The 26,704-nt window shown below is 37.4% G+C and overlaps 1 protein-coding gene across 1 annotated transcript in view; it reads left to right on the plus strand.

Moving 5' to 3' along the window:
- tead1a (TEA domain family member 1a) overlaps positions 1–16,778 on the plus strand; it is a 52,231-nt gene extending 35,453 nt beyond the window's left edge. The window contains exons 5-12 of the mRNA XM_042496097.1: positions 1,338–1,469; positions 2,629–2,678; positions 3,357–3,418; positions 4,929–5,056; positions 6,873–7,046; positions 10,737–10,877; positions 11,596–11,748; positions 11,860–16,778. Of these exons, the coding sequence (XP_042352031.1) occupies positions 1,338–1,469; positions 2,629–2,678; positions 3,357–3,418; positions 4,929–5,056; positions 6,873–7,046; positions 10,737–10,877; positions 11,596–11,748; positions 11,860–11,973 (954 nt within the window). The 3' untranslated portion in view covers positions 11,974–16,778. The remainder of the gene's footprint in view (positions 1–1,337; positions 1,470–2,628; positions 2,679–3,356; positions 3,419–4,928; positions 5,057–6,872; positions 7,047–10,736; positions 10,878–11,595; positions 11,749–11,859) is intronic.
- Positions 16,779–26,704: the final 9,926 nt, after the last annotated feature.

Here is a 26,704-nt window from a genome sequence, read left to right on the forward strand (position 1 = left end):
CCTTAGTCCTCGGTGATGATATAAGAGCTTTGCCTGCTGTTAGATTTCCCATTACCAAAACACATGGGCTGGTTGTTTTAAAGAAATTAGCTCAGGTCAAGGATGTTATCAAACCCATATGGTTCCTGGTATTTAATATGAAAATCCAGCATGATTCGTATCTCAGTACCTCCTGTAATGTTATTACCTCCCCTAGGAGGAGAGATTTCTCTCAGTGCCAATTAACTTGAGTGAAGCTGCCAATTAGTGATTCTCCAGCTATTGCAGCGTCTCTAATTCCATTTCATTCAGCTGTTTTCTGCTCTGAGCCTTATGTTGCTTTGAGTTCAGATGTTACAAATGAGCCCTAAACTTCTGACTTACTGTAAATCTCCTGTATGGAGCTTTTAACCCTGATGCAGCAACCGCACACACATTTTAGCTCTGCTGCATGCTTTGTGCTCATCGCTCAGCAGATCTGTTGCTGTGACCTCCTCCCCGGCAACAAGTCGGACTCCCACACCCAAGCTGCACATGCATGGAGAAAGTATTCCCTAAATCCTGTGTCTCATCACCGAGAGACAGGTTTAGTCAAAACAGGGGATTCAGACATGAACATACATGAACGGATACCTTATAGTGTTATTAGGCAAAACAAGGTCAAACTAATCCCATGTGAGCCACTTCCAGCTGGGACCTCTTGGCATCTGACAGATAAAATACTACATAAGGCCAGGCTGGTGATAGGACCTTAACCCCTGCTCTGCCTGGGGAGCTAAAATTGTTCAAGATCATTGTCAAAAGCATTGACATGTTTGTAAGTAGTTGAGTTTTCAGTTTAATTCTTTAAAGGCCCTGCACAATATTCATTGAAAATTCCTCCAGCTTTTCTGATCAGTGTTTCATTGACTGTAAAGCAAGTTTTAGTTCCTGTATTAAGATATACAAAGTGTCTAATGTCTAAGTGCATGTGCTAGTTTTCCAGAGTGCTGTGCTGTTGGCAAACCATCCATTTTGAGCAGTTTGCTTAAATTGCTGTATGTTAATTTGTGTAATCAGAAAGTAGCAGGAGGCGGCAATCTGATCACAACAAGTCAGATAATGACAACTAAGAGGAGAAATGACAACTGTTATGATTTTTCCCCCCAGGCATTTGGTTTTCTCGAGAATTTCATCACTCATAATAATTCTAATTGTTCTTCTTAGTTTTTGGAATATTCTGCTTTTCGTGAGTCAGTTTGGTGCCCGATGTTTGCTTTTGCTTTTGGTTTAAATCACGTAGGATATGAATGTAAAGTGTGTTCATTTTGATGACGATGGAGGTAATAATGAGTGGGGTTTTTTTTGTTGACGTGCAGGACCAGAATGCCAAGGAGAAGGCTCTGCAGAGCATCTCCACCATGTCCTCGGCTCAGATCGTCTCAGCCACCGCTATACACAGCAAGCTCCTGCCTGGAATAGTACGGGCCAGCTTCCCCAGCAATGCACAGGTAACACACACACACACACACACACACACACACACACACACACACACACACACACACACACACACACACACACACACACACACACACAAAGACAAAGGGGGAAATTTAAAAAAAACTTACATTAATGTCCTGGAGACTCACCCAAACCATGACCACTGTTTGCTTATCCCTGACCCACAAACCCTAACCACGACCCCGACCTTAACCTCATTGTTCCTTTATGAAGTGCATTTAAACAATTAGGTTTACTGTTTGCCTTTTGATAATAGTTCTGCTTGCACTTAAATACGCACCTATATAACTTGACAGGTTTATGTTGAAAAAAGAAAAATGCCACCTGCAGAAGAAATCATATTAGTGACATTGATTAATTTCTGAGGAAATGTTTTATGGCCTTTTATTTCACTTGTAAATATTGTCCTCCCCCAAAAAATATAATACTCTTTATTTAATTACCTATGATTACCTATGTGTGTGTGGTTTTAATATTTTTACACTTACATCCTGTATTTCTTTTTTTACTAACCCATGGTGTGTTTGTGTGTTTTACACATTTTAGTGCTAATTTTCATTTGTAACATGCCCATAGTTTTATTTTATTTTACTTATCTTATATTTATACATTTTTTTCACATTATTTATTATCTTTCAGTGTTCTTTCTTTTTTGATTAAAAAGAGAAATTTGCTTTTGCTTTTTTTGAATTATTTTTAAAAAGAAGAAGGCTTGGTAGAGGATCAGCTCTCAGTCCAAGTTAGGTCAGCCTCGCCCTGATGCCGACTCTCCTCTCTCTCCGTCGGTGCTCTCCTCGTGTGCCTGTGCTTCTTGTTATACTAAATAGAGTGCTGCATTTCAACCCAAACCTAACCTAAACTATTGACCCAAAAATCAGCTTTTTCACAACTGAGGTCCCCAATTGGACAAGTTGTAAACTGGTCTATACTGTGAAATGTGTCCCTGAAGGGAGCCTAATCCATACAGGAAATACAAGGACATAAATATAAATAAATCTATTTTTTGTGCAATCCTGTGGCCACATATGCTCAGACTGAAAACCTGGTGCAAACATAGCAACACACACATTGTATTGCTGCCCTGGTTTCCACCCTCAGTCTATTGTATTAATGTGTGTGTGTGTGTGTGTGTGTGTTTATTTTCAGCTGTGGCAGGGGATGATTCCTGGAGGACAGTCTAGCTCCGCCTCAGAAGAGTAAGTGGCATTCACGTCGTACACCTCATACACTCATCTAGCTTAATTACTGTTATTTAAGATATATATATATATGATATAGATATTCTTTGTAGTAGTTGACAGAAATTAAAAAAAAAACCCACTCATTTATAAATCTCAAAATATTCACCCCCGTCTCTGTACATACATCCATAAGACATGATCATCCGCTGGTATTTAAGAAGCCCTAAGTGTTATTTTATTTGTTTATTTTATTTTTTCTGATTCACATGATTAATGCTTGGAATCTGTCTTTCCTCCACCTGCTAAATACGGACTAAGTTTGTCGAATATATGAAAAACTATGCAGTTTCAACTTGGGTGAACTTGGATGCTAAACCCTGCCGTCCTGCTGTTTCCATATCTTTCATCAGTGCCTGTTCACATGTCATTGTGCTACAAGTTCAAACCCCTTTCGCTGCTGTTACATGACCATGTGGTGATGATGATAATGGTAGTAAATGGGGCTGGTTTGGCTTTTACTGAACTCAGAGACACTCTTGACCTCTGTGCTCCTGCTACTGTTCAGAAAAGCCTCTGAACAGAATTCCTTTCTGTAGATTGTAGGTACAGTGTGTATGGTCCTACTGTGTCTCTTCTTCTTTCAGCTTTTTTAATGCTCTTCTGTCTGTCTGTCTGTTTCTCTTTTTCTTTCAGTATCAAGCCGTTCTCTCAGCAAGCCTACTCCGTGCAGACAGCGGGGACCACCACAATCTCAGGTGAGAGAGACTATGGGGCAATCATCTTCTTTCTGTCAAAAGAACAGGCAGTCTCTCCTGCCATTTAGGCCAATGTCTCTCTACAGGGTGGTTTTTGACTCTGTCTGGGCACCTGGATCTCGAACAGTGCGATCTGATGTTTATCTTGTGAAGAGGTCAAAAGAGAAACGGTTCCAGTGCAACTTTTCTTACATCACTTGCAATGGATAAGTTTGCCTTACGTCTTACAAGATCTGCTCTAAAACCATAATGTTAAACAGAAATGACAAGAAATTAGCGTTTATGTCCTTGGTTTTACTTTGTTAAAATTGTAGTTATCAAAAACTATAATATAGAAAAAAATAATAAGATATAATAAGAAATAATAATAATAATAAGAAATAATATAGTTGTGAGTTTTATCCTTAGACTGTATAAAAGTAGCTACCTTTACTCCTGTTTGAAGCCATGAGTTTGGTATTTTGGCTGTTGCCATCTTGGATTTTTGGAGCCAGAAGTTACTATATTGAGACGATAGAGTGAAGCTGTGGAGTAGCGAAGGGTGAAACTGACACCCTTAATTTACGCTTAAATTTAAGCCTTAATAAAATGTAAAAATGTGAGTTATACTAAAGGATGTGTAATCAATGTAGGGCGTTGCACGGTGCACAACAGAAGTAAACAGCAGTAAAATTCCTTATTAAATTGATTAATAAGCAAACTTCTGCTCTGCTGTCACAGTTTATTGTCTTTACTCAAACAAAGCACAAACCAACTATTAATAAGACCATTGCAGGCTCGTTTTTTCTGACAGTTTCTCACTTGACTTCTCTATTCTCTCTTTCCAATCTGTAGAATATGACACGCTCACCGATGTTGTCACGGTTCACACTTTAGGTCAACGAAAACCTGATATTTTTGGTTCCAGTTGGTTGGTCGAAATGCTCCGAAAATTTTAAAATTAGGTGCAAAAACCAGGGGGAAACCAGAAAGAACATATTTAGCAGGTTCACCTGTGTTCAAAAAAGAAAAAAGGCATGTACATGCACTAATTTTGGTGGTATTTGAGTGAGCAAAAGCTACGTTTCAGGGATAAAGAAAGCAACTCTTCACTTGACTGGCCTGCATTGTTCACAATGAAGTTATAACAACTCATCAAGGTCTCCGCAGGGTTGTCCATTTTACCTGAAGTGGGTGATGGCAGCTGTCAGTTGCAAAAGCATGAGGCTAAATGACAAGAGGAGGGAGGCTTTTGTAAATGGAGAGTATGAGTCGAGCACCCGTGAGAATTCACTCTGTCACTGTATCATTGTTACCCCTTTACATCTACTTTTGTTAACTGCTTTTCAGTGCTTGCACCCTCACCTCAGTCAGGCTTTGTCCACGAGACTCCAATAATGGCAGAAATTTTACACATTTCTGGCAAAGAATAATGCTAGCATTACTGCTAACCCTGTTAAACAGCAGGATTGTACATGATGGCAGTGGTGATGTGAGGTTAAGCACACTGTGTGGTGTGTGTGTTGTCTAGGCTACGAGCCTCCCACTGCAGCCCAAACACACAGAGAGCCAGCGTGGCAGGGTCGCTCCATCGGCACCACCAAACTACGACTGGTAGAGTTTTCATCTTTCCTGGAGACACAGAGGGACCAGGAGGCAGTGAGTGTACACACACACACACACACACACACACACACACACACACACACACACACACACACACACACACACACACACACACAGCATCAGTCTACAATAAGCACTCCCTATTGTCCCATAAACAGAGATGACAGATAACCCCGCAGCAGAGAACAGCGTTAAAGCCCTTTGTGTGCATCCTAGTATGAATAACCTTTGTAAAGCTCTATCTCTCTGTCTGCTCAGTCTATCTGTCATCCTGCCACACTGTGGACTCGCTGTCATTTTTCTACCTTGGGATCACAGACAGCTGGCATTCATCTTGTAGCAACTGTTTGGACAGTTAAAAACCTCGAACTGTTTTATGTTGACTTTGAAATAGACTCTGTTGTCAGCAGGTGTGTGTGTCATGTTAGTGTTTTATTAGTCAAGTAAGTCATAATGAGTATCCAAATTGACTTTGATGTCTCAATCTACAGCTTTTCTTTAATATATTGTTATTAATGCAGCTCTTGCAATTTAAAAAAATACAATTTCTGCATGAAAATAATAAATCAATCAGCCCTAAACCTGGTTTTGTAGTTTTGGTTACCATTCCTATTAGTTATGTTCCTGCAGTTAATGATACTTAGAAGATAGAAGTGACACCTTTGGGCAAGAGGATAAATCTGTGGATGAGGGCGGGGACACTGTCAGCAGGCAGCCTGTCACTCAAAACAGCCCCAATAATGCATAACTTAATAAAAAAGTCTTTAAAAATGTAAAAGGTTGAGTTATAAGAGGCTTTAAAACCAAACAGGTTTTTTGTACCAGGCTGTGAACATGTTTATTTCTGTGGTGAAGTTGTGCATTTTAAGGTGGGGGGTCTGTGAGGATTGACTTGCCTCTGCCTCTAGTGGCCATTTAAGGAACTGCAGTTTCTTTAGTCTCCAAGTTAGTGGAAGTTGCTGCTTGGTTAACACTGAGACTTTCACACTGTGTGTATTCTTCTTTGTGGTGCATTACTACATTTTACTACATTTTTATTCGTGGAATGGTGTAAAACTATAGGCATGAACATGTATTAATTTTGCACACCTTTGTTTGTGCTAGTGGAGCAATGCTGAAACACTGTCATATATACAACTCCTTCTCCATTGCTGTTGTATCTGACTGGAGCAGGCAGGTCTTTAGGCTCTGCAATTTCATTTGCACGCGGCGTAGTGTGACTGACTCGCACACTAATGTGCTTATTGTGCGAACCTTAGCATATGTTGCTAATGTTAGACAGCTTAAGCTTGTGAAGTTGGTTCTGTATTATGTTTATCAGTCAATATACTATGTAGCTTATTTTGGTACAGCTGCGTGCACCAGACCTTGAGCCCCAGATTGGGACGTTTTGACACAAATAAACAAACAGTTACAAAATTTATATACGCTACCTGCCAAAGTGGCAGTGTTACACGCCATTGAAGAATTTTACCCACATTTGGCAGGTGGAGTTTACTAATGCCAAGCCCTGAGTACAAGATACAAAACAACATGTATACATGCCTATATAAATATATGTATATGTATATGTATATGTATATGTGTATATATATATATATATATATATATATATATATATATATATATATATATACACACACACACACATATATATGTACATATAAACATTGCTCCATCGAACCACTACTGGTGAAAAAGTCTCTTGACAAGTAAAATTTTCTTATGGAAAGTGCAAGAAACCATGTTTAAGAACTCATGAATTTGGACCTTGTAAGCGTTTTGTTGTTTTGTCTACTCTTTCTCTGTATCTTTTCTTAACTAATTCAGAGTTTTCCCTCCCCATTAGTACAACAAGCACCTGTTTGTGAACATCAGCCAGAGCAGCCCGAGCTACAGCGACCCCCTGCTGGAGTGTGTGGACATCAGGCAGATCTACGACAAGTTCCCAGAAAAGAAGGGCGGCCTCAAGGAGCTGTTCGGAAAAGGCCCGCAAAACGCTTTCTACCTGATCAAGTTCTGGGTGAGCACACAAACGCGAACCGTCTTCCTGTTTTTCTCCCCTTTATACCAGCTTTGATCCATTTGAAATAAATAAGGCCTCGAATAGCGCCTGCAAATTTCATGTCATATCTTTCACACGCTGGCTGATTGTTTTCTTAATATTGTTTTTGAAATGTTTGGTCATCAGTGAGCATTGTTAGTATGTACCCCACTTTTTTTTCCTGTATTTTTCCACCCAGTGCCATGTCTTTGTGTGTGTATGTGTTTTCTGTCTTTCCACCTGGGAAATGGAGGTGGTGGGTTGATGAAAGCACAGTCGCTTTGTTTGAACACCTGCTCGCCTCCTGACTCACAGGTTGTTCTGTTTCCACCTGTATGTGTGTGTATGTGTGTGTATGTGTGTGTGTCTCACTTTACTGTTCTTTCTGAGAGCTGCAGTACACCAGAGGACTTTCAAAAATCCCGGCAACAGAACATCACACATTTGGTGATTTCTTTGCTAAAACTGAGTGTTTTTTTTTTCCATCAGACTTTTGATGAACTCACACTAATTGGATAGTCTCAAAAGAGTCTCAGACTAATTTCAAACCGGGTCTCGAGTGGGTGGCCTGTGACAGGAATGATTTTGTTATGATCTTCCAAATTGGTCTGGGACTTCAATCCCCAAAGTCACTGTTCTATGCCTGTCAAACATATGCAGTTTCCATTGATAATGGTGGTAAAATTTACCACCCAAAATTCACAGTAATCTCTGGAAAAAAAAGCGTCCTTGATGTCAGACGTAGACAAAAGCAGCTTCTCATTTTAACCGGCGATGGTCAGTTTGCTGAATGAAATGACAACTCTTACTTTCAGGGGCAGATTTTTTACAGAAAAATATAGCAAAAAGTGATCAAATTCATTAATATATTCACTCAGCCTACAGGCAAAAAATTGTAGAATAAAACCCATCTGGAGATGGCAGGGGTGTCATCTTAATCTCGTGTATTTTTTCACTCACTGCTTGGATTAAGTACAAATTTATTTAAACTTATACTTATTTTTATTTAAACTTATTTAAAACAGTATTAGGGCCCTGGTATCTGCCCTACACCTCAAAACAATATGAATTCCCAAAATATGTATGTATTATAAAATTAGAGCAGAGAGGTTTTTTAATGCAAAAGTTATCATAGGCAGCAGTTTCTCATTTTTTAACAGCCTTTTTTTTCCTCAAGATTATTTATGATGGTTCAGGCCATCACATTAAATAAGAAAAAAAGACAAAAGTGGTGCAATAGGTGCAATAAAGCATGGAGTAATTTTTTTCCCACCTTTATATGTAACAAATTATGCAAAAACAAAAATTTATTTTTTAAAATCTCTTCATACTTTTTGGAGATTTATCAAAAATTAAATTTGATTTACAGTATACCCTATGGGGCTGTTTTGTCTTTTCTTTTTAAATAAGGTTAGTTTTTGGACTGTTAAAAGAAGAGGAGAATACTTTTATCTAAAAAAAAAAAAGTGCAAGGGACACAAGTCCGCTAATTTTTTTTTTAATGTATCCTGTAACCCCACAAAATAGTGTAGGAAATTCTCCTTGACTTGTGGTAAATTACTTAGCCGGACATGCTAACAAGTGCAGCTCATGTTACTGCATACATTGTTCAATCTGTCCTTATACGTTTGCTTGTGTGATTTGGCGAGAGAGTCCATCTTCTAAAAATGACATCACCAACCGTTTGAAAGGCATCACCTTTTCTAAAGCCCCGTACTGTATACCCTAAATACGGTCTATGAGCATACCATTCAGCATGTGGAGAAATCCAAAGCCTGACAGGCCTGTCGTGCCTAGTTCTGGTTCCCAAGCTTTCATTGGATGATCTCTGTTTGGGCAACGGTGGGTTTATTATCAAAATACCGGACAGGGTGAATTAAATGTGGCTTTGAGGTTGTCGTAGTGTCATGCAGGGGAGGACAGAAGCCTGCGGGCTGCTGAAGTGGGTTCAGTATAAAATCAATGTAGAAGAGATGAGATGAGATGAGCTTGTAGCATGACAACAAACAAAATAGAGTGTGTTTGTGTGTGTGTGTCATGTAGAGAGCCTTCCTTCTGAATTTAATTAAAAAGCTCTCTGATGTACCACAATGGAGCATGTTTCTGATAATCTGCTGCTTTAATAGAGCACAGTCTGATGTTTGTGTGTGTGGGAGTGTGTGTGTGAATATACAAGTGGATGACTTAGCATATGGTGTGTGAGCGTGTGTTCGTTCTCCGCCCTGAGACACATAGCGCTCCTTAGAGAACTCATTACAAGTAGTACAAACCCTTCTCCTCTTCTCTCAGCCTGTAATCCAGGTGCAGCACGTTCTCACTGCTCTGATTAAACCGCTCAAAGGACATAAAGTTACAGAAGAATATTGTTCTCCGTCCTGTTGTATCTTTCAGTGTTTTTGGAAAGTAGGTCAGTGTCTCATTGTATGTGTAATTTATTTCTGTAAAGGTTACATTAAGCACTAACAAAGTCGGTTTGGATATTAAGACATTTTTGGGTCAAATCGCCCAAATTACTGCACAACAAAACAGATTTCTGCTCAACACAAAGAGGGTGAACAGAATTTTGTTGATAGCACTGAAAATTAAGTTTAAAGGTTGCTTCACCCAAATGAAAATAATAATAAAAAAAGAATCAGTCATGAAAAAGATATTCCCATAAGTATTTATTAAATCTGTCGAGCTTTGGAGGCTTTGAGATTTTTGCCTCCAACACAATACAATGGATGTGAAAGTTACCAAATCATTATCTAATCAACCGACTCAACATTTCAGCTGCCCTTGTATATTTTGGTATGGTTTGTGCACACACCAGTCTTCATTTGTAAAGTAACTTCAGTAAATTAAGTTCTGAAATAATTGCAGTTCCTCTGTGTAGTGTGTCGTGTAGTGGAGCAGAAAGTGTAGTACTTGAGTATTCAGTTCAACTCCACCACTGCTGAGCAGAGAGACAGTCACTGATATTAATTGGGATCAACAGACCAAGTAAAGTATATTTCTTAAGCTCACAATTTTAATATCCAACCATTAGAATTTTTGTAAAAATTTTAAATCTGATGATGCAAATTGAAAACATATGTTTACTTGTATTGGACAAAATTTAATGACTGAATTACGAATTGTCTCAATCAGTCGTAAAATGTTCTCCTACCTAAGAAAAAAGCAAAAATAAGAAAACGCTGGTGAACCCCAGATATCAAAAACAAAATAAGAACAAATCGCGACAGAACAAAAATAAGAGAACATTTGTTTATATGTAGCTTCTTGCATGAGGCACAACATTTGGCTGCACAGCATGAGCTGGTACTGACTGACCTCTGACCGACTGTGTGCCGCTGCTCCTAAAAATGACTGTGCAGCAAATACTCAGATAAAAAGTGTTCAGAAACAGCATATGCAAGGTTTCAGACCATTTCAGATTTTAAGCCCAGCCCAGCACATCGTTGTGCTCCTCAGTCAGTCTCATCCAGATGCTCCACTCTGTGCAGTTTGAGCAGCTGTGGCTGAGCTGCCAGCAGAGGGCGCTGTCGTCCATTCAGAAAGCAGGCAGTGCTCCTTCTCACGTTTGTTCTCATGTCTCTCAAAGTGTGGATGGATGTTTTTTGTGATCAGTGACGTTCGTACTGCCATAAATGGAGCAGGTGGTAATTTTTTTTGCTCTGCGGTTGCCAGGCGGACCTGAGTTATAATGTGCAGGACGACCCAGCAGCCTTCTACGGTGTCACCAGCCAATATGAGAGCTCAGAGAACATGACCATCACCTGCTCCACCAAGGTCTGCTCCTTCGGAAAGCAGGTGGTCGAGAAGGTGGAGGTGAGGATGGAGTCAAGTTGTTGTGGTGCACTATTGTTAACAGTAGTTATGCAGGATGTTTGGATGGACATGCTATGCTGGATTTAACCAAAAAATGAAAAAACCTGAAGCCATTTCATCAAAGGTTTAACATTTTCCCTTCTTAACTGGCTCACAGAAAGTTGTGCATTTTGTGCAGTCATTAAATTAAATACTGGTAGACACTAGGGTTGAACAAATGCATTGGAAACACACAAAGTCAAGCATTGGAGGGACAGTCCACCTCAAAAATACATATTTTTCCTCTTTTTTTCCCTCAGATCTTCTTGTAAGCAATTTTACATAGGAGCTATTTTCTTTCCACCAAACTAAACCAGCCAAATGTATCACCGTGCAGGAGGAAGGGTGCATCTACTGTTAGCTCATCTAACACACACTAAACTATCTCACAGGTTCACAAGGTTTCAGTCAAGCAGAGCTATTGTTAAATCTTACATTTTTACAAGCGTGAGCCGCTCGTCCATGAGTGCATGCATTCTTCCATCAGCATGGTTACACCATTGGTTAAAAGAAAATTATTGTTATTCCTACACGAAACTCCTCACAATGATTTGATTTATTGTAATAACGATCAGCTTATGACTACTAAACTTATCCTGATGTGCAATAAAAAATGGTGGAGTTCCCTTTTAGTGGTCACTTATCAGTAGTTACAGTAACCGATTTCTCCCTCCCTCAGACGGAGTACGCACGGTTTGAAAACGGGCGCTTTGTCTACAGAATCAGTCGCTCTCCGATGTGCGAGTACATGATCAACTTCATCCACAAGCTCAAACACCTGCCTGAGAAATACATGATGAACAGTGTGCTGGAGAACTTCACTATTCTGCTGGTGAGGACGTCAGTGTGTGTCTGTCTGTTTGTTATATGAATAAATGAATATTTGCTTTTGAAAATGCTTAAAACATAACTTTTTTCCCTTTCTCTCTTATTGTCTGTCCAGGTTGTGAGCAACAGAGACACTCAGGAGACCCTACTGTGTATGGCATGCGTGTTTGAGGTATCTAACAATGAGCATGGAGCTCAGCACCACATCTACCGACTTGTCAAGGAATAACACACACACTTAGACACTCACGCACACATATGGCCTTTTGCTCTGTGATTAATGGTGACATTGGAGGTAAAATGTCTAAGAACTGAATTCTACAAAAGTGTCTTTCAGCAAAACAACTCGACTTACTGAAGAAGAAAATGGCTGCATTTTCACTGCTGCTCACAAAACACCATCACAATAATTGGGTATTTTTTATTTAACAGGCATGATGCCAAATCCTCCTCAACAGGAGCATTTCCACACATCAAATCCAACATGAATATCCGATGTTCATTAGACGTACAAAGCAAAGTGGCAGTGCAGCCATAGAAACACATCAGAAATCGACCTGGGTGGTTTTTCCCAAGAACACCGTGACTCTGATATCACCTGGAGATGTCATGTCTCCTGCTAATTGGTTTCGTGCCCTCTTTCTCAAAGTAAATTTGTATTTTGCTATTCTGTCGATGGAAATGAACGTGGTATTTCTGTCATGTGCTTTTGGGAAAGTCAACCCAGGGACAAAAAAAAAAAATCTGAATATTCACCCCTGTTGACAAAAGTGTGTGTGTTATCTGCCATGATACTGACGGACACTGAAGGTCAGACCCTGTGTATCATCAATAACCAGAGCAGGAAATAACACTACTGCATTATCATATAGTACAGTATAGAGGTGTTTTTTGTACAGATTGTCACTGCAAATTGTGTGAGCTGCATTCTTGCACAAAAAAGAGGTTTGTTCCCAAAGAAAAGAAATCAAATTTTTACCTTTTTGTATGTTTTCTTTAAAAAAAAAAAAAGAAAGAGAGAAGAATAACTTCTAAACTTTGGGAAATTGTTTATTGATAGTAGCATATAGACTATATTTTAATTCCAGGAACACTATCTAAAATGTATGTTAATAAGAGAGTATAATTGAAATTGAGAAATTCAGGTACCTTTTTGTGCAACAAGTGACTCTTCATTAAGACTGAATAAATAAATGAATAAACATGTTAAAGCTATAATCCTTACGATTTCGATTTGGGCTGTTTTGGGCCTAGTAACTAATGCATTACACACCCTGACACTTCTTCATGGTCAAAGCTGCTCCATGTTTTGTCACTTGAATGCTTGTATGAGAGTTAGTAGTGGACAGTGAGGCTGATGTCAATTAGATAAAATTACAAACAGCTAAATTACACACAAAGGAAGCGATTTAGATCCAGCACGGCTCTGGTGGACTTTAACGTGTCCATATTGACAAATGTATTCAAGCCTGAAATGTTTTTAGGTCCATATTTAAATTGAAACTGCCCTGACCAGAAGCCATGGCAACTAAATGTAATTTTAAGAAAAGTTGTTGAAGAGACAGCTGCCCTTAATCAGTCCAGGACTTGTTCCTTCCAGTTAGATGAGACAGTGTCAGAATTAGTCATTTATGAATCAAAAACCAAAAACTGCTGATAAAGTGTACTGTAGCAGGTGATGATTGGTGGTTCGTCTGTCATGCTCAGCAGCATGAAGTGCCTTTGGTTGGTTTCAACAGTGGACATTTTTAATCTGTTTCAGAAAATTCCTGATAATTTGGTGTTGTACATGGTGTATAGAAAGGTGTTTTATTGAACATAATTAGGTATCACATGCTCCAGTTTTCAGTATTTGAGGGCTTATTATCCAAATCCAGATTTAATGGCTGTTTCTTGTTGTGATTTGAAGTCGGCAGTAAACCATCTTAAAGAATCTTTATTGTTCTTATTTCACACAGAATGTTAAAGGAACAGATTTTATTTTCCATTTTATGGCAACATGCGTTTACATTTGTGTATTACATGTATTGGTTGTATCGGTTATAAACCACAACTCCAACTTATGACTAGTAAGAAGACCATTTTTGATTTGTGTATCATGTAACATCCCGGCTCTACAATAGCTAAAAGAGGGGCCTCATTGCAGAAACTTCCTAAGTCTGAAATCCTATTTTATCTCACTTTGGAGTGACATTTACAATTTTTGGTATTATAGAAACATATTTTTTAACCATATTTAGGAAAAAATCCTGTCATATCTTAGGATAGTAATTACAAAACTGCCCTGACTTAGGCATTTCCCAAGTTAGGAATCCTAAATTAGGAAGGCAGATACTGTTGGGTCCCAACATGGGGGTCCTGATCCCCCACTAGGAGTCTCCAGAAGCTTACATTGAAGGGCGTAAGACAACTTTTTACAGAAAATATACAGTGGGCCTTTATCTCAGCATTTTATCAATTTCTGTGAAGAAGACTCAGTTCAGATGAATATCCAAGATACAATTTTCGACCCTTGTGGACCGTAAAGATCTATTCTATTCCATTCTATTTTCTTTTTAAAAATCTCACAGGAAAAGGACACGATGAAGAACTAAACAAAAGCTATATTTGCAGAGACTTCGCTTTCTGCAAAACATCAGGGTGGCAGTGAAAAAAATGAATTAATATAAATTAAAACTTAAATGAAATAAAAAAATATAAAAAAAAAACATAGAATACAGACATAGAATCATAGAAATATCAGACATACTCATCTCTGATGTAATCTTAACAGGAAATGCTCAGAATTCATCCAACTTGCTTGTTTTACACAAACCTCCTGCAGTTATTGCATTCACTATTTTGGTCCATCATACAGTTTATCAGTTGTTTCCTCCTCCGACTCATAGCTAAAATTGAATGCCAATCTTTTTTGGCCCATGATAGCAAGCAAACTGACCAGTAAGAGCCACTGATAAAATGCCCTTTCTAAATTTAGTTGTCATCTAGTAGTTTCTAATCAAAGATAGAGGCATGGCAGGAAGAGTCCATTGAAGAATTTAAAGTTACAGTTAAGTAAAGATAAGATAGCAGACAAATAAAACAATTGTTTCTTTGATTGGAAGATTGAATTTTTTTTAATCTTTGCAACTTCAGATAGGACAATTTGTTTGGATATGTTTCTGTTATGAGGTCCTAAAAGAACATACTAAAGAACATTATTTGCCTTGATTTATACAACAATAAACTTTCCTGTGCGAGCAGCTGGGATGCTATGCGGTGTCCAGAATACCCAGTAATCTAAAGAGAAAAACTTGCAAAATTAGTGTGTTAAGGTCAACTTTGACCATTTTACCAGACCTGAAAGGAGTCATATGCTCTTAAAGATGACTCAGATTTGACTGGCATAGAACGACCATCAGTCTTCCTTCTTTTTGCTAAGATTTACCATCATCCAGAACCACTATATTTTGACTCCATTTGTCGAAAGACTCTTGTGGGTGTCTTTTAGGTTTACAGCCACCTGTCCACAACAAAACGCAATCCTTTCAACACCGTGGTGGTGAATCATTGTCAGGAAAAACCCTTTCAAAATTCCCCTGCTTTCAACTTTTACAGAGTTTTGTCTCACACTGCAGTGGTTTACTGTTCACAGGCAGGCTACCAGACCTTTGCAGCTGATTACTTACATGTAACATGTACATGAAAACTTAACGCACGGCCTCAGATGAGCTGATTTTGCAATAATGACCCTCTGCCTGGACATTTATCTACCACCTGCTTACCAAAGACAGTCATCACTTGACACAGAATACAGAGGAAAATGGATTTATTACAAGCTAGAGTATCTTACAAGCTTCTGCCAAAAAGTAGTTTCAAACGCCTGTAGCTCATGGGCTACACTGTAAAATTGCACAAATGTAAGTAAAAACACAACAAAAAAACAAAGTAAGGGACTGTACTTTACTTGTCAGAGTTGGGGGGCTGGCTGGGGCGTGAAACCATTTTTCTTTAATATCCCTCCCAAGAGCTACTGATATTTTTCCTGGTTGGGGGAACATCCATGACCCTCCTTTCACCATAGTAAAACATAATTTACAGTTTAAATGATGTGATTCTGGAGAAAATATGCCTTTCAAACCCAAATTTTAGGGTTACGAGCATAAAAAAAACAAAACAAAATACAACCATTTAATGTTTAATCTCCCTCCCCTAATATCAAAACATACCTCCCTCCCCAGTGCTTAAAAAATAATTTGAAGTGCCTCCCATGTTATAATGAACATTCCCTAAGCAAAAAGTAATGGAAATAGAGCTGCACAGAACCAGGTTTAGAAAGTGTACATTTAACATGTTTTTGTCTTTAAAGACATTTTTTAATTTGACCTTATTAAATATGGACACCTCTTATCATCTTGGTTGACAGACTTGGGAAGGACACAGGAAATGTATTTATTAAAATGCCCCAAATTTTTATTAAACTCAACAACTCCAGGGCTTTATTTTGTAACGTCCAATTATAATCAACTGCAGAATGTGCTCAAGCTAAAGCCACGCCAAAATCAGTGTATACACGTGTCCTAAAGGTTGCTTGTTACTAGTTTTGGAGTCATTGTCTCCTGTGTTGTTAATGTTGTCTTGTACTTGCAAGTTTTTTAAAATCTTCTTTTCTGAACCACACGTGGCACAGAAATCCTGTCTGTAATCAGTTCCAAAATGGCCTTGAATCTTTTCGCTCTGGTGCATGTGCAGCTGTATGTGCACTGAGGGGTTTTTTGATAAGGTGCTTTATATAAAGGTGACAATAATGTTTATTACAGATGTTGTGTATATCTTTGATATTCTAATGTTTATCCTATTTTGTGAAGAAGAGAGTACATTTAGGAAAATCCAAGCGTTAGTCGTGTGTCTATTGGTACTGCACAGGGTCTGATCTTTGCTTTGTACCCCCCCCCGCCCCCATGGCTAAAAGTATGTTAGATATTTTCTAGCTTTGTAGAGACTTTGTACGCATATGCTATTCAGTTTAAATAAACGGTCAGTTCCAAACTGTGATCTTGGATTTTGTGTTTACTTGTTAGTCCACATGTTTGGCACAAAGATTCACTTGAAATCAAGGAAAAACTGTTAAGATTTAGGTTGTCAAAGGTCAAGGTTACCGTGGCCTTGTATCCATGAGCACAATATCTTAAGAAGGCCTTCAGGGAGTCCCAAATTGACCCAAATTTTGCAAATGTCCACTTGGACTGAACTGAATGAACTGATTAGAATCTGGCCATAACTCCAGAATTCATGCTTAACTTAACTTGTGCTTAACACTTGCACTTCCAAATGCCCCCTTGACATTACTCATTAAACAGTAATCTAGCAAGTCAAAAAAATGACCAAGAAAGCAAGGCTATAGTATGGCAAAAATGTCAAAAAATGGCATGTTATAAAAACAGCTGAAAACACTTCAAAACAGCATAAAATAGCGCACTGTGACACGCCATAGCATTTAAACGTGCAAAAATGTCCAAAAAAACAGTAATCTAGCAAGTCAAAAAAATGACCAAGAAAGCAAGGCTATAGTATGGCAAAAATGTCAAAAAATGGCATGTTATAAAAACAGCTGAAAACACTTCAAAACAGCATAAAATAGCGCACTGTGACATGCCATAGCATTTAAACGTGCAAAAATGTCCAATAAAACAGTAATCTAGCATGTCGAAAAAATGACCAAGAAAGCAAGGCTATAGTATGGCAAAAATGTCAAAAAATGGCATGTTATAAAAACAGCTGAAAACACTTCAAAACAGCAGAAAATAGCGCACTGTGACACGCCATAGCATTTAAACGTGCAAAAATGTCCAATAAAACAGTAATCTAGCATGTCGAAAAAATGACCAAGAAAGCAAGGCTATAGTATGGCAAAAATGTCAAAAAATGGCATGTTATAAAAACAGCTGAAAACGCTTCAAAACAGCAGAAAATAGCGCACTGTGACACGCCATAGCATTTAAACGTGCAAAAATGTCCAATAAAACAGTAATCTAGCATGTCGAAAAAATGACCAAGAAAGCAAGGCTATAGTATGGCAAAAATGTCAAAAAATGGCATGTTATAAAAACAGCTGAAAACACTTCAAAACAGCAGAAAATAGCGCACTGTGACACGCCATAGCATTTAAACGTGCAAAAATGTCCAATAAAACAGTAATCTAGCATGTCGAAAAAATGACCAAGAAAGCAAGGCTATAGTATGGCAAAAATGTCAAAAAATGGCATGTTATAAAAACAGCTGAAAACACTTCAAAACAGCAGAAAATAGCGCACTGTGACACGCCATAGCATTTAAACGTGCAAAAATGTCCAATAAAACAGTAATCTAGCATGTCGAAAAAATGACCAAGAAAGCAAGGCTATAGTATGGCAAAAATGTCAAAAAATGGCATGTTATAAAAACAGCTGAAAACACTTCAAAACAGCAGAAAATAGCGCACTGTGACACGCCATAGCATTTAAACGTGCAAAAATGTCCAATAAAACAGTAATCTAGCATGTCGAAAAAATGACCAAGAAAGCAAGGCTATAGTATGGCAAAAATGTCAAAAAATGGCATGTTATAAAAACAGCTGAAAACACTTCAAAACAGCAGAAAATAGCGCACTGTGACACGCCATAGCATTTAAACGTGCAAAAATGTCCAATAAAACAGTAATCTAGCATGTCGAAAAAATGACCAAGAAAGCAAGGCTATAGTATGGCAAAAATGTCAAAAAATGGCATGTTATAAAAACAGCTGAAAACACTTCAAAACAGCAGAAAATAGCGCACTGTGACACGCCATAGCATTTAAACGTGCAAAAATGTCCAATAAAACAGTAATCTAGCATGTCGAAAAAATGACCAAGAAAGCAAGGCTATAGTATGGCAAAAATGTCAAAAAATGGCATGTTATAAAAACAGCTGAAAACACTTCAAAACAGCAGAAAATAGCGCACTGTGACACGCCATAGCATTTAAACGTGCAAAAATGTCCAATAAAACAGTAATCTAGCATGTCGAAAAAATGACCAAGAAAGCAAGGCTATAGTATGGCAAAAATGTCAAAAAATGGCATGTTATAAAAACAGCTGAAAACACTTCAAAACAGCAGAAAATAGCGCACTGTGACACGCCATAGCATTTAAACGTGCAAAAATGTCCAATAAAACAGTAATCTAGCATGTCGAAAAAATGACCAAGAAAGCAAGGCTATAGTATGGCAAAAATGTCAAAAAATGGCATGTTATAAAAACAGCTGAAAACACTTCAAAACAGCAGAAAATAGCGCACTGTGACACGCCATAGCATTTAAACGTGCAAAAATGTCCAATAAAACAGTAATCTAGCATGTCGAAAAAATGACCAAGAAAGCAAGGCTATAGTATGGCAAAAATGTCAAAAAATGGCATGTTATAAAAACAGCTGAAAACACTTCAAAACAGCAGAAAATAGCGCACTGTGACACGCCATAGCATTTAAACGTGCAAAAATGTCCAATAAAACAGTAATCTAGCATGTCGAAAAAATGACCAAGAAAGCAAGGCTATAGTATGGCAAAAATGTCAAAAAATGGCATGTTATAAAAACAGCTGAAAACACTTCAAAACAGCAGAAAATAGCGCACTGTGACACGCCATAGCATTTAAACGTGCAAAAATGTCCAATAAAACAGTAATCTAGCATGTCGAAAAAATGACCAAGAAAGCAAGGCTATAGTATGGCAAAAATGTCAAAAAATGGCATGTTATAAAAACAGCTGAAAACACTTCAAAACAGCAGAAAATAGCGCACTGTGACACGCCATAGCATTTAAACGTGCAAAAATGTCCAATAAAACAGTAATCTAGCATGTCGAAAAAATGACCAAGAAAGCAAGGCTATAGTATGGCAAAAATGTCAAAAAATGGCATGTTATAAAAACAGCTGAAAACACTTCAAAACAGCAGAAAATAGCGCACTGTGACACGCCATAGCATTTAAACGTGCAAAAATGTCCAATAAAACAGTAATCTAGCATGTCGAAAAAATGACCAAGAAAGCAAGGCTATAGTATGGCAAAAATGTCAAAAAATGGCATGTTATAAAAACAGCTGAAAACACTTCAAAACAGCAGAAAATAGCGCACTGTGACACGCCATAGCATTTAAACGTGCAAAAATGTCCAATAAAACAGTAATCTAGCATGTCGAAAAAATGACCAAGAAAGCAAGGCTATAGTATGGCAAAAATGTCAAAAAATGGCATGTTATAAAAACAGCTGAAAACACTTCAAAACAGCAGAAAATAGCGCACTGTGACACGCCATAGCATTTAAACGTGCAAAAATGTCCAATAAAACAGTAATCTAGCATGTCGAAAAAATGACCAAGAAAGCAAGGCTATAGTATGGCAAAAATGTCAAAAAATGGCATGTTATAAAAACAGCTGAAAACACTTCAAAACAGCAGAAAATAGCGCACTGTGACACGCCATAGCATTTAAACGTGCAAAAATGTCCAATAAAACAGTAATCTAGCATGTCGAAAAAATGACCAAGAAAGCAAGGCTATAGTATGGCAAAAATGTCAAAAAATGGCATGTTATAAAAACAGCTGAAAACACTTCAAAACAGCAGAAAATAGCGCACTGTGACACGCCATAGCATTTAAACGTGCAAAAATGTCCAATAAAACAGTAATCTAGCATGTCGAAAAAATGACCAAGAAAGCAAGGCTATAGTATGGCAAAAATGTCAAAAAATGGCATGTTATAAAAACAGCTGAAAACACTTCAAAACAGCAGAAAATAGCGCACTGTGACACGCCATAGCATTTAAACGTGCAAAAATGTCCAATAAAACAGTAATCTAGCATGTCGAAAAAATGACCAAGAAAGCAAGGCTATAGTATGGCAAAAATGTCAAAAAATGGCATGTTATAAAAACAGCTGAAAACACTTCAAAACAGCAGAAAATAGCGCACTGTGACACGCCATAGCATTTAAACGTGCAAAAATGTCCAATAAAACAGTAATCTAGCATGTCGAAAAAATGACCAAGAAAGCAAGGCTATAGTATGGCAAAAATGTCAAAAAATGGCATGTTATAAAAACAGCTGAAAACACTTCAAAACAGCAGAAAATAGCGCACTGTGACACGCCATAGCATTTAAACGTGCAAAAATGTCCAATAAAACAGTAATCTAGCATGTCGAAAAAATGACCAAGAAAGCAAGGCTATAGTATGGCAAAAATGTCAAAAAATGGCATGTTATAAAAACAGCTGAAAACACTTCAAAACAGCAGAAAATAGCGCACTGTGACACGCCATAGCATTTAAACGTGCAAAAATGTCCAATAAAACAGTAATCTAGCATGTCGAAAAAATGACCAAGAAAGCAAGGCTATAGTATGGCAAAAATGTCAAAAAATGGCATGTTATAAAAACAGCTGAAAACACTTCAAAACAGCAGAAAATAGCGCACTGTGACACGCCATAGCATTTAAACGTGCAAAAATGTCCAATAAAACAGTAATCTAGCATGTCGAAAAAATGACCAAGAAAGCAAGGCTATAGTATGGCAAAAATGTCAAAAAATGGCATGTTATAAAAACAGCTGAAAACACTTCAAAACAGCAGAAAATAGCGCACTGTGACACGCCATAGCATTTAAACGTGCAAAAATGTCCAATAAAACAGTAATCTAGCATGTCGAAAAAATGACCAAGAAAGCAAGGCTATAGTATGGCAAAAATGTCAAAAAATGGCATGTTATAAAAACAGCTGAAAACACTTCAAAACAGCAGAAAATAGCGCACTGTGACACGCCATAGCATTTAAACGTGCAAAAATGTCCAATAAAACAGTAATCTAGCATGTCGAAAAAATGACCAAGAAAGCAAGGCTATAGTATGGCAAAAATGTCAAAAAATGGCATGTTATAAAAACAGCTGAAAACACTTCAAAACAGCAGAAAATAGCGCACTGTGACACGCCATAGCATTTAAACGTGCAAAAATGTCCAATAAAACAGTAATCTAGCATGTCGAAAAAATGACCAAGAAAGCAAGGCTATAGTATGGCAAAAATGTCAAAAAATGGCATGTTATAAAAACAGCTGAAAACACTTCAAAACAGCAGAAAATAGCGCACTGTGACACGCCATAGCATTTAAACGTGCAAAAATGTCCAATAAAACAGTAATCTAGCATGTCGAAAAAATGACCAAGAAAGCAAGGCTATAGTATGGCAAAAATGTCAAAAAATGGCATGTTATAAAAACAGCTGAAAACACTTCAAAACAGCAGAAAATAGCGCACTGTGACACGCCATAGCATTTAAACGTGCAAAAATGTCCAATAAAACAGTAATCTAGCATGTCGAAAAAATGACCAAGAAAGCAAGGCTATAGTATGGCAAAAATGTCAAAAAATGGCATGTTATAAAAACAGCTGAAAACACTTCAAAACAGCAGAAAATAGCGCACTGTGACACGCCATAGCATTTAAACGTGCAAAAATGTCCAATAAAACAGTAATCTAGCATGTCGAAAAAATGACCAAGAAAGCAAGGCTATAGTATGGCAAAAATGTCAAAAAATGGCATGTTATAAAAACAGCTGAAAACACTTCAAAACAGCAGAAAATAGCGCACTGTGACACGCCATAGCATTTAAACGTGCAAAAATGTCCAATAAAACAGTAATCTAGCATGTCGAAAAAATGACCAAGAAAGCAAGGCTATAGTATGGCAAAAATGTCAAAAAATGGCATGTTATAAAAACAGCTGAAAACACTTCAAAACAGCAGAAAATAGCGCACTGTGACACGCCATAGCATTTAAACGTGCAAAAATGTCCAATAAAACAGTAATCTAGCATGTCGAAAAAATGACCAAGAAAGCAAGGCTATAGTATGGCAAAAATGTCAAAAAATGGCATGTTATAAAAACAGCTGAAAACACTTCAAAACAGCAGAAAATAGCGCACTGTGACACGCCATAGCATTTAAACGTGCAAAAATGTCCAATAAAACAGTAATCTAGCATGTCGAAAAAATGACCAAGAAAGCAAGGCTATAGTATGGCAAAAATGTCAAAAAATGGCATGTTATAAAAACAGCTGAAAACACTTCAAAACAGCAGAAAATAGCGCACTGTGACACGCCATAGCATTTAAACGTGCAAAAATGTCCAATAAAACAGTAATCTAGCATGTCGAAAAAATGACCAAGAAAGCAAGGCTATAGTATGGCAAAAATGTCAAAAAATGGCATGTTATAAAAACAGCTGAAAACACTTCAAAACAGCAGAAAATAGCGCACTGTGACACGCCATAGCATTTAAACGTGCAAAAATGTCCAATAAAACAGTAATCTAGCATGTCGAAAAAATGACCAAGAAAGCAAGGCTATAGTATGGCAAAAATGTCAAAAAATGGCATGTTATAAAAACAGCTGAAAACACTTCAAAACAGCAGAAAATAGCGCACTGTGACACGCCATAGCATTTAAACGTGCAAAAATGTCCAATAAAACAGTAATCTAGCATGTCGAAAAAATGACCAAGAAAGCAAGGCTATAGTATGGCAAAAATGTCAAAAAATGGCATGTTATAAAAACAGCTGAAAACACTTCAAAACAGCAGAAAATAGCGCACTGTGACACGCCATAGCATTTAAACGTGCAAAAATGTCCAATAAAACAGTAATCTAGCATGTCGAAAAAATGACCAAGAAAGCAAGGCTATAGTATGGCAAAAATGTCAAAAAATGGCATGTTATAAAAACAGCTGAAAACACTTCAAAACAGCAGAAAATAGCGCACTGTGACACGCCATAGCATTTAAACGTGCAAAAATGTCCAATAAAACAGTAATCTAGCATGTCGAAAAAATGACCAAGAAAGCAAGGCTATAGTATGGCAAAAATGTCAAAAAATGGCATGTTATAAAAACAGCTGAAAACACTTCAAAACAGCAGAAAATAGCGCACTGTGACACGCCATAGCATTTAAACGTGCAAAAATGTCCAATAAAACAGTAATCTAGCATGTCGAAAAAATGACCAAGAAAGCAAGGCTATAGTATGGCAAAAATGTCAAAAAATGGCATGTTATAAAAACAGCTGAAAACACTTCAAAACAGCAGAAAATAGCGCACTGTGACACGCCATAGCATTTAAACGTGCAAAAATGTCCAATAAAACAGTAATCTAGCATGTCGAAAAAATGACCAAGAAAGCAAGGCTATAGTATGGCAAAAATGTCAAAAAATGGCATGTTATAAAAACAGCTGAAAACACTTCAAAACAGCAGAAAATAGCGCACTGTGACACGCCATAGCATTTAAACGTGCAAAAATGTCCAATAAAACAGTAATCTAGCATGTCGAAAAAATGACCAAGAAAGCAAGGCTATAGTATGGCAAAAATGTCAAAAAATGGCATGTTATAAAAACAGCTGAAAACACTTCAAAACAGCAGAAAATAGCGCACTGTGACACGCCATAGCATTTAAACGTGCAAAAATGTCCAATAAAACAGTAATCTAGCATGTCGAAAAAATGACCAAGAAAGCAAGGCTATAGTATGGCAAAAATGTCAAAAAATGGCATGTTATAAAAACAGCTGAAAACACTTCAAAACAGCAGAAAATAGCGCACTGTGACACGCCATAGCATTTAAACGTGCAAAAATGTCCAATAAAACAGTAATCTAGCATGTCGAAAAAATGACCAAGAAAGCAAGGCTATAGTATGGCAAAAATGTCAAAAAATGGCATGTTATAAAAACAGCTGAAAACACTTCAAAACAGCAGAAAATAGCGCACTGTGACACGCCATAGCATTTAAACGTGCAAAAATGTCCAATAAAACAGTAATCTAGCATGTCGAAAAAATGACCAAGAAAGCAAGGCTATAGTATGGCAAAAATGTCAAAAAATGGCATGTTATAAAAACAGCTGAAAACACTTCAAAACAGCAGAAAATAGCGCACTGTGACACGCCATAGCATTTAAACGTGCAAAAATGTCCAATAAAACAGTAATCTAGCATGTCGAAAAAATGACCAAGAAAGCAAGGCTATAGTATGGCAAAAATGTCAAAAAATGGCATGTTATAAAAACAGCTGAAAACACTTCAAAACAGCAGAAAATAGCGCACTGTGACACGCCATAGCATTTAAACGTGCAAAAATGTCCAATAAAACAGTAATCTAGCATGTCGAAAAAATGACCAAGAAAGCAAGGCTATAGTATGGCAAAAATGTCAAAAAATGGCATGTTATAAAAACAGCTGAAAACACTTCAAAACAGCAGAAAATAGCGCACTGTGACACGCCATAGCATTTAAACGTGCAAAAATGTCCAATAAAACAGTAATCTAGCATGTCGAAAAAATGACCAAGAAAGCAAGGCTATAGTATGGCAAAAATGTCAAAAAATGGCATGTTATAAAAACAGCTGAAAACACTTCAAAACAGCAGAAAATAGCGCACTGTGACACGCCATAGCATTTAAACGTGCAAAAATGTCCAATAAAACAGTAATCTAGCATGTCGAAAAAATGACCAAGAAAGCAAGGCTATAGTATGGCAAAAATGTCAAAAAATGGCATGTTATAAAAACAGCTGAAAACACTTCAAAACAGCAGAAAATAGCGCACTGTGACACGCCATAGCATTTAAACGTGCAAAAATGTCCAATAAAACAGTAATCTAGCATGTCGAAAAAATGACCAAGAAAGCAAGGCTATAGTATGGCAAAAATGTCAAAAAATGGCATGTTATAAAAACAGCTGAAAACACTTCAAAACAGCAGAAAATAGCGCACTGTGACACGCCATAGCATTTAAACGTGCAAAAATGTCCAATAAAACAGTAATCTAGCATGTCGAAAAAATGACCAAGAAAGCAAGGCTATAGTATGGCAAAAATGTCAAAAAATGGCATGTTATAAAAACAGCTGAAAACACTTCAAAACAGCAGAAAATAGCGCACTGTGACACGCCATAGCATTTAAACGTGCAAAAATGTCCAATAAAACAGTAATCTAGCATGTCGAAAAAATGACCAAGAAAGCAAGGCTATAGTATGGCAAAAATGTCAAAAAATGGCATGTTATAAAAACAGCTGAAAACACTTCAAAACAGCAGAAAATAGCGCACTGTGACACGCCATAGCATTTAAACGTGCAAAAATGTCCAATAAAACAGTAATCTAGCATGTCGAAAAAATGACCAAGAAAGCAAGGCTATAGTATGGCAAAAATGTCAAAAAATGGCATGTTATAAAAACAGCTGAAAACACTTCAAAACAGCAGAAAATAGCGCACTGTGACACGCCATAGCATTTAAACGTGCAAAAATGTCCAATAAAACAGTAATCTAGCATGTCGAAAAAATGACCAAGAAAGCAAGGCTATAGTATGGCAAAAATGTCAAAAAATGGCATGTTATAAAAACAGCTGAAAACACTTCAAAACAGCAGAAAATAGCGCACTGTGACACGCCATAGCATTTAAACGTGCAAAAATGTCCAATAAAACAGTAATCTAGCATGTCGAAAAAATGACCAAGAAAGCAAGGCTATAGTATGGCAAAAATGTCAAAAAATGGCATGTTATAAAAACAGCTGAAAACACTTCAAAACAGCAGAAAATAGCGCACTGTGACACGCCATAGCATTTAAACGTGCAAAAATGTCCAATAAAACAGTAATCTAGCATGTCGAAAAAATGACCAAGAAAGCAAGGCTATAGTATGGCAAAAATGTCAAAAAATGGCATGTTATAAAAACAGCTGAAAACACTTCAAAACAGCAGAAAATAGCGCACTGTGACACGCCATAGCATTTAAACGTGCAAAAATGTCCAATAAAACAGTAATCTAGCATGTCGAAAAAATGACCAAGAAAGCAAGGCTATAGTATGGCAAAAATGTCAAAAAATGGCATGTTATAAAAACAGCTGAAAACACTTCAAAAC

The sequence above is a fragment of the Plectropomus leopardus genome, chromosome 11 (genome assembly GCF_008729295.1).
Source record: "Plectropomus leopardus isolate mb chromosome 11, YSFRI_Pleo_2.0, whole genome shotgun sequence".
Taxonomy (NCBI): domain Eukaryota; kingdom Metazoa; phylum Chordata; class Actinopteri; order Perciformes; family Serranidae; genus Plectropomus; species Plectropomus leopardus.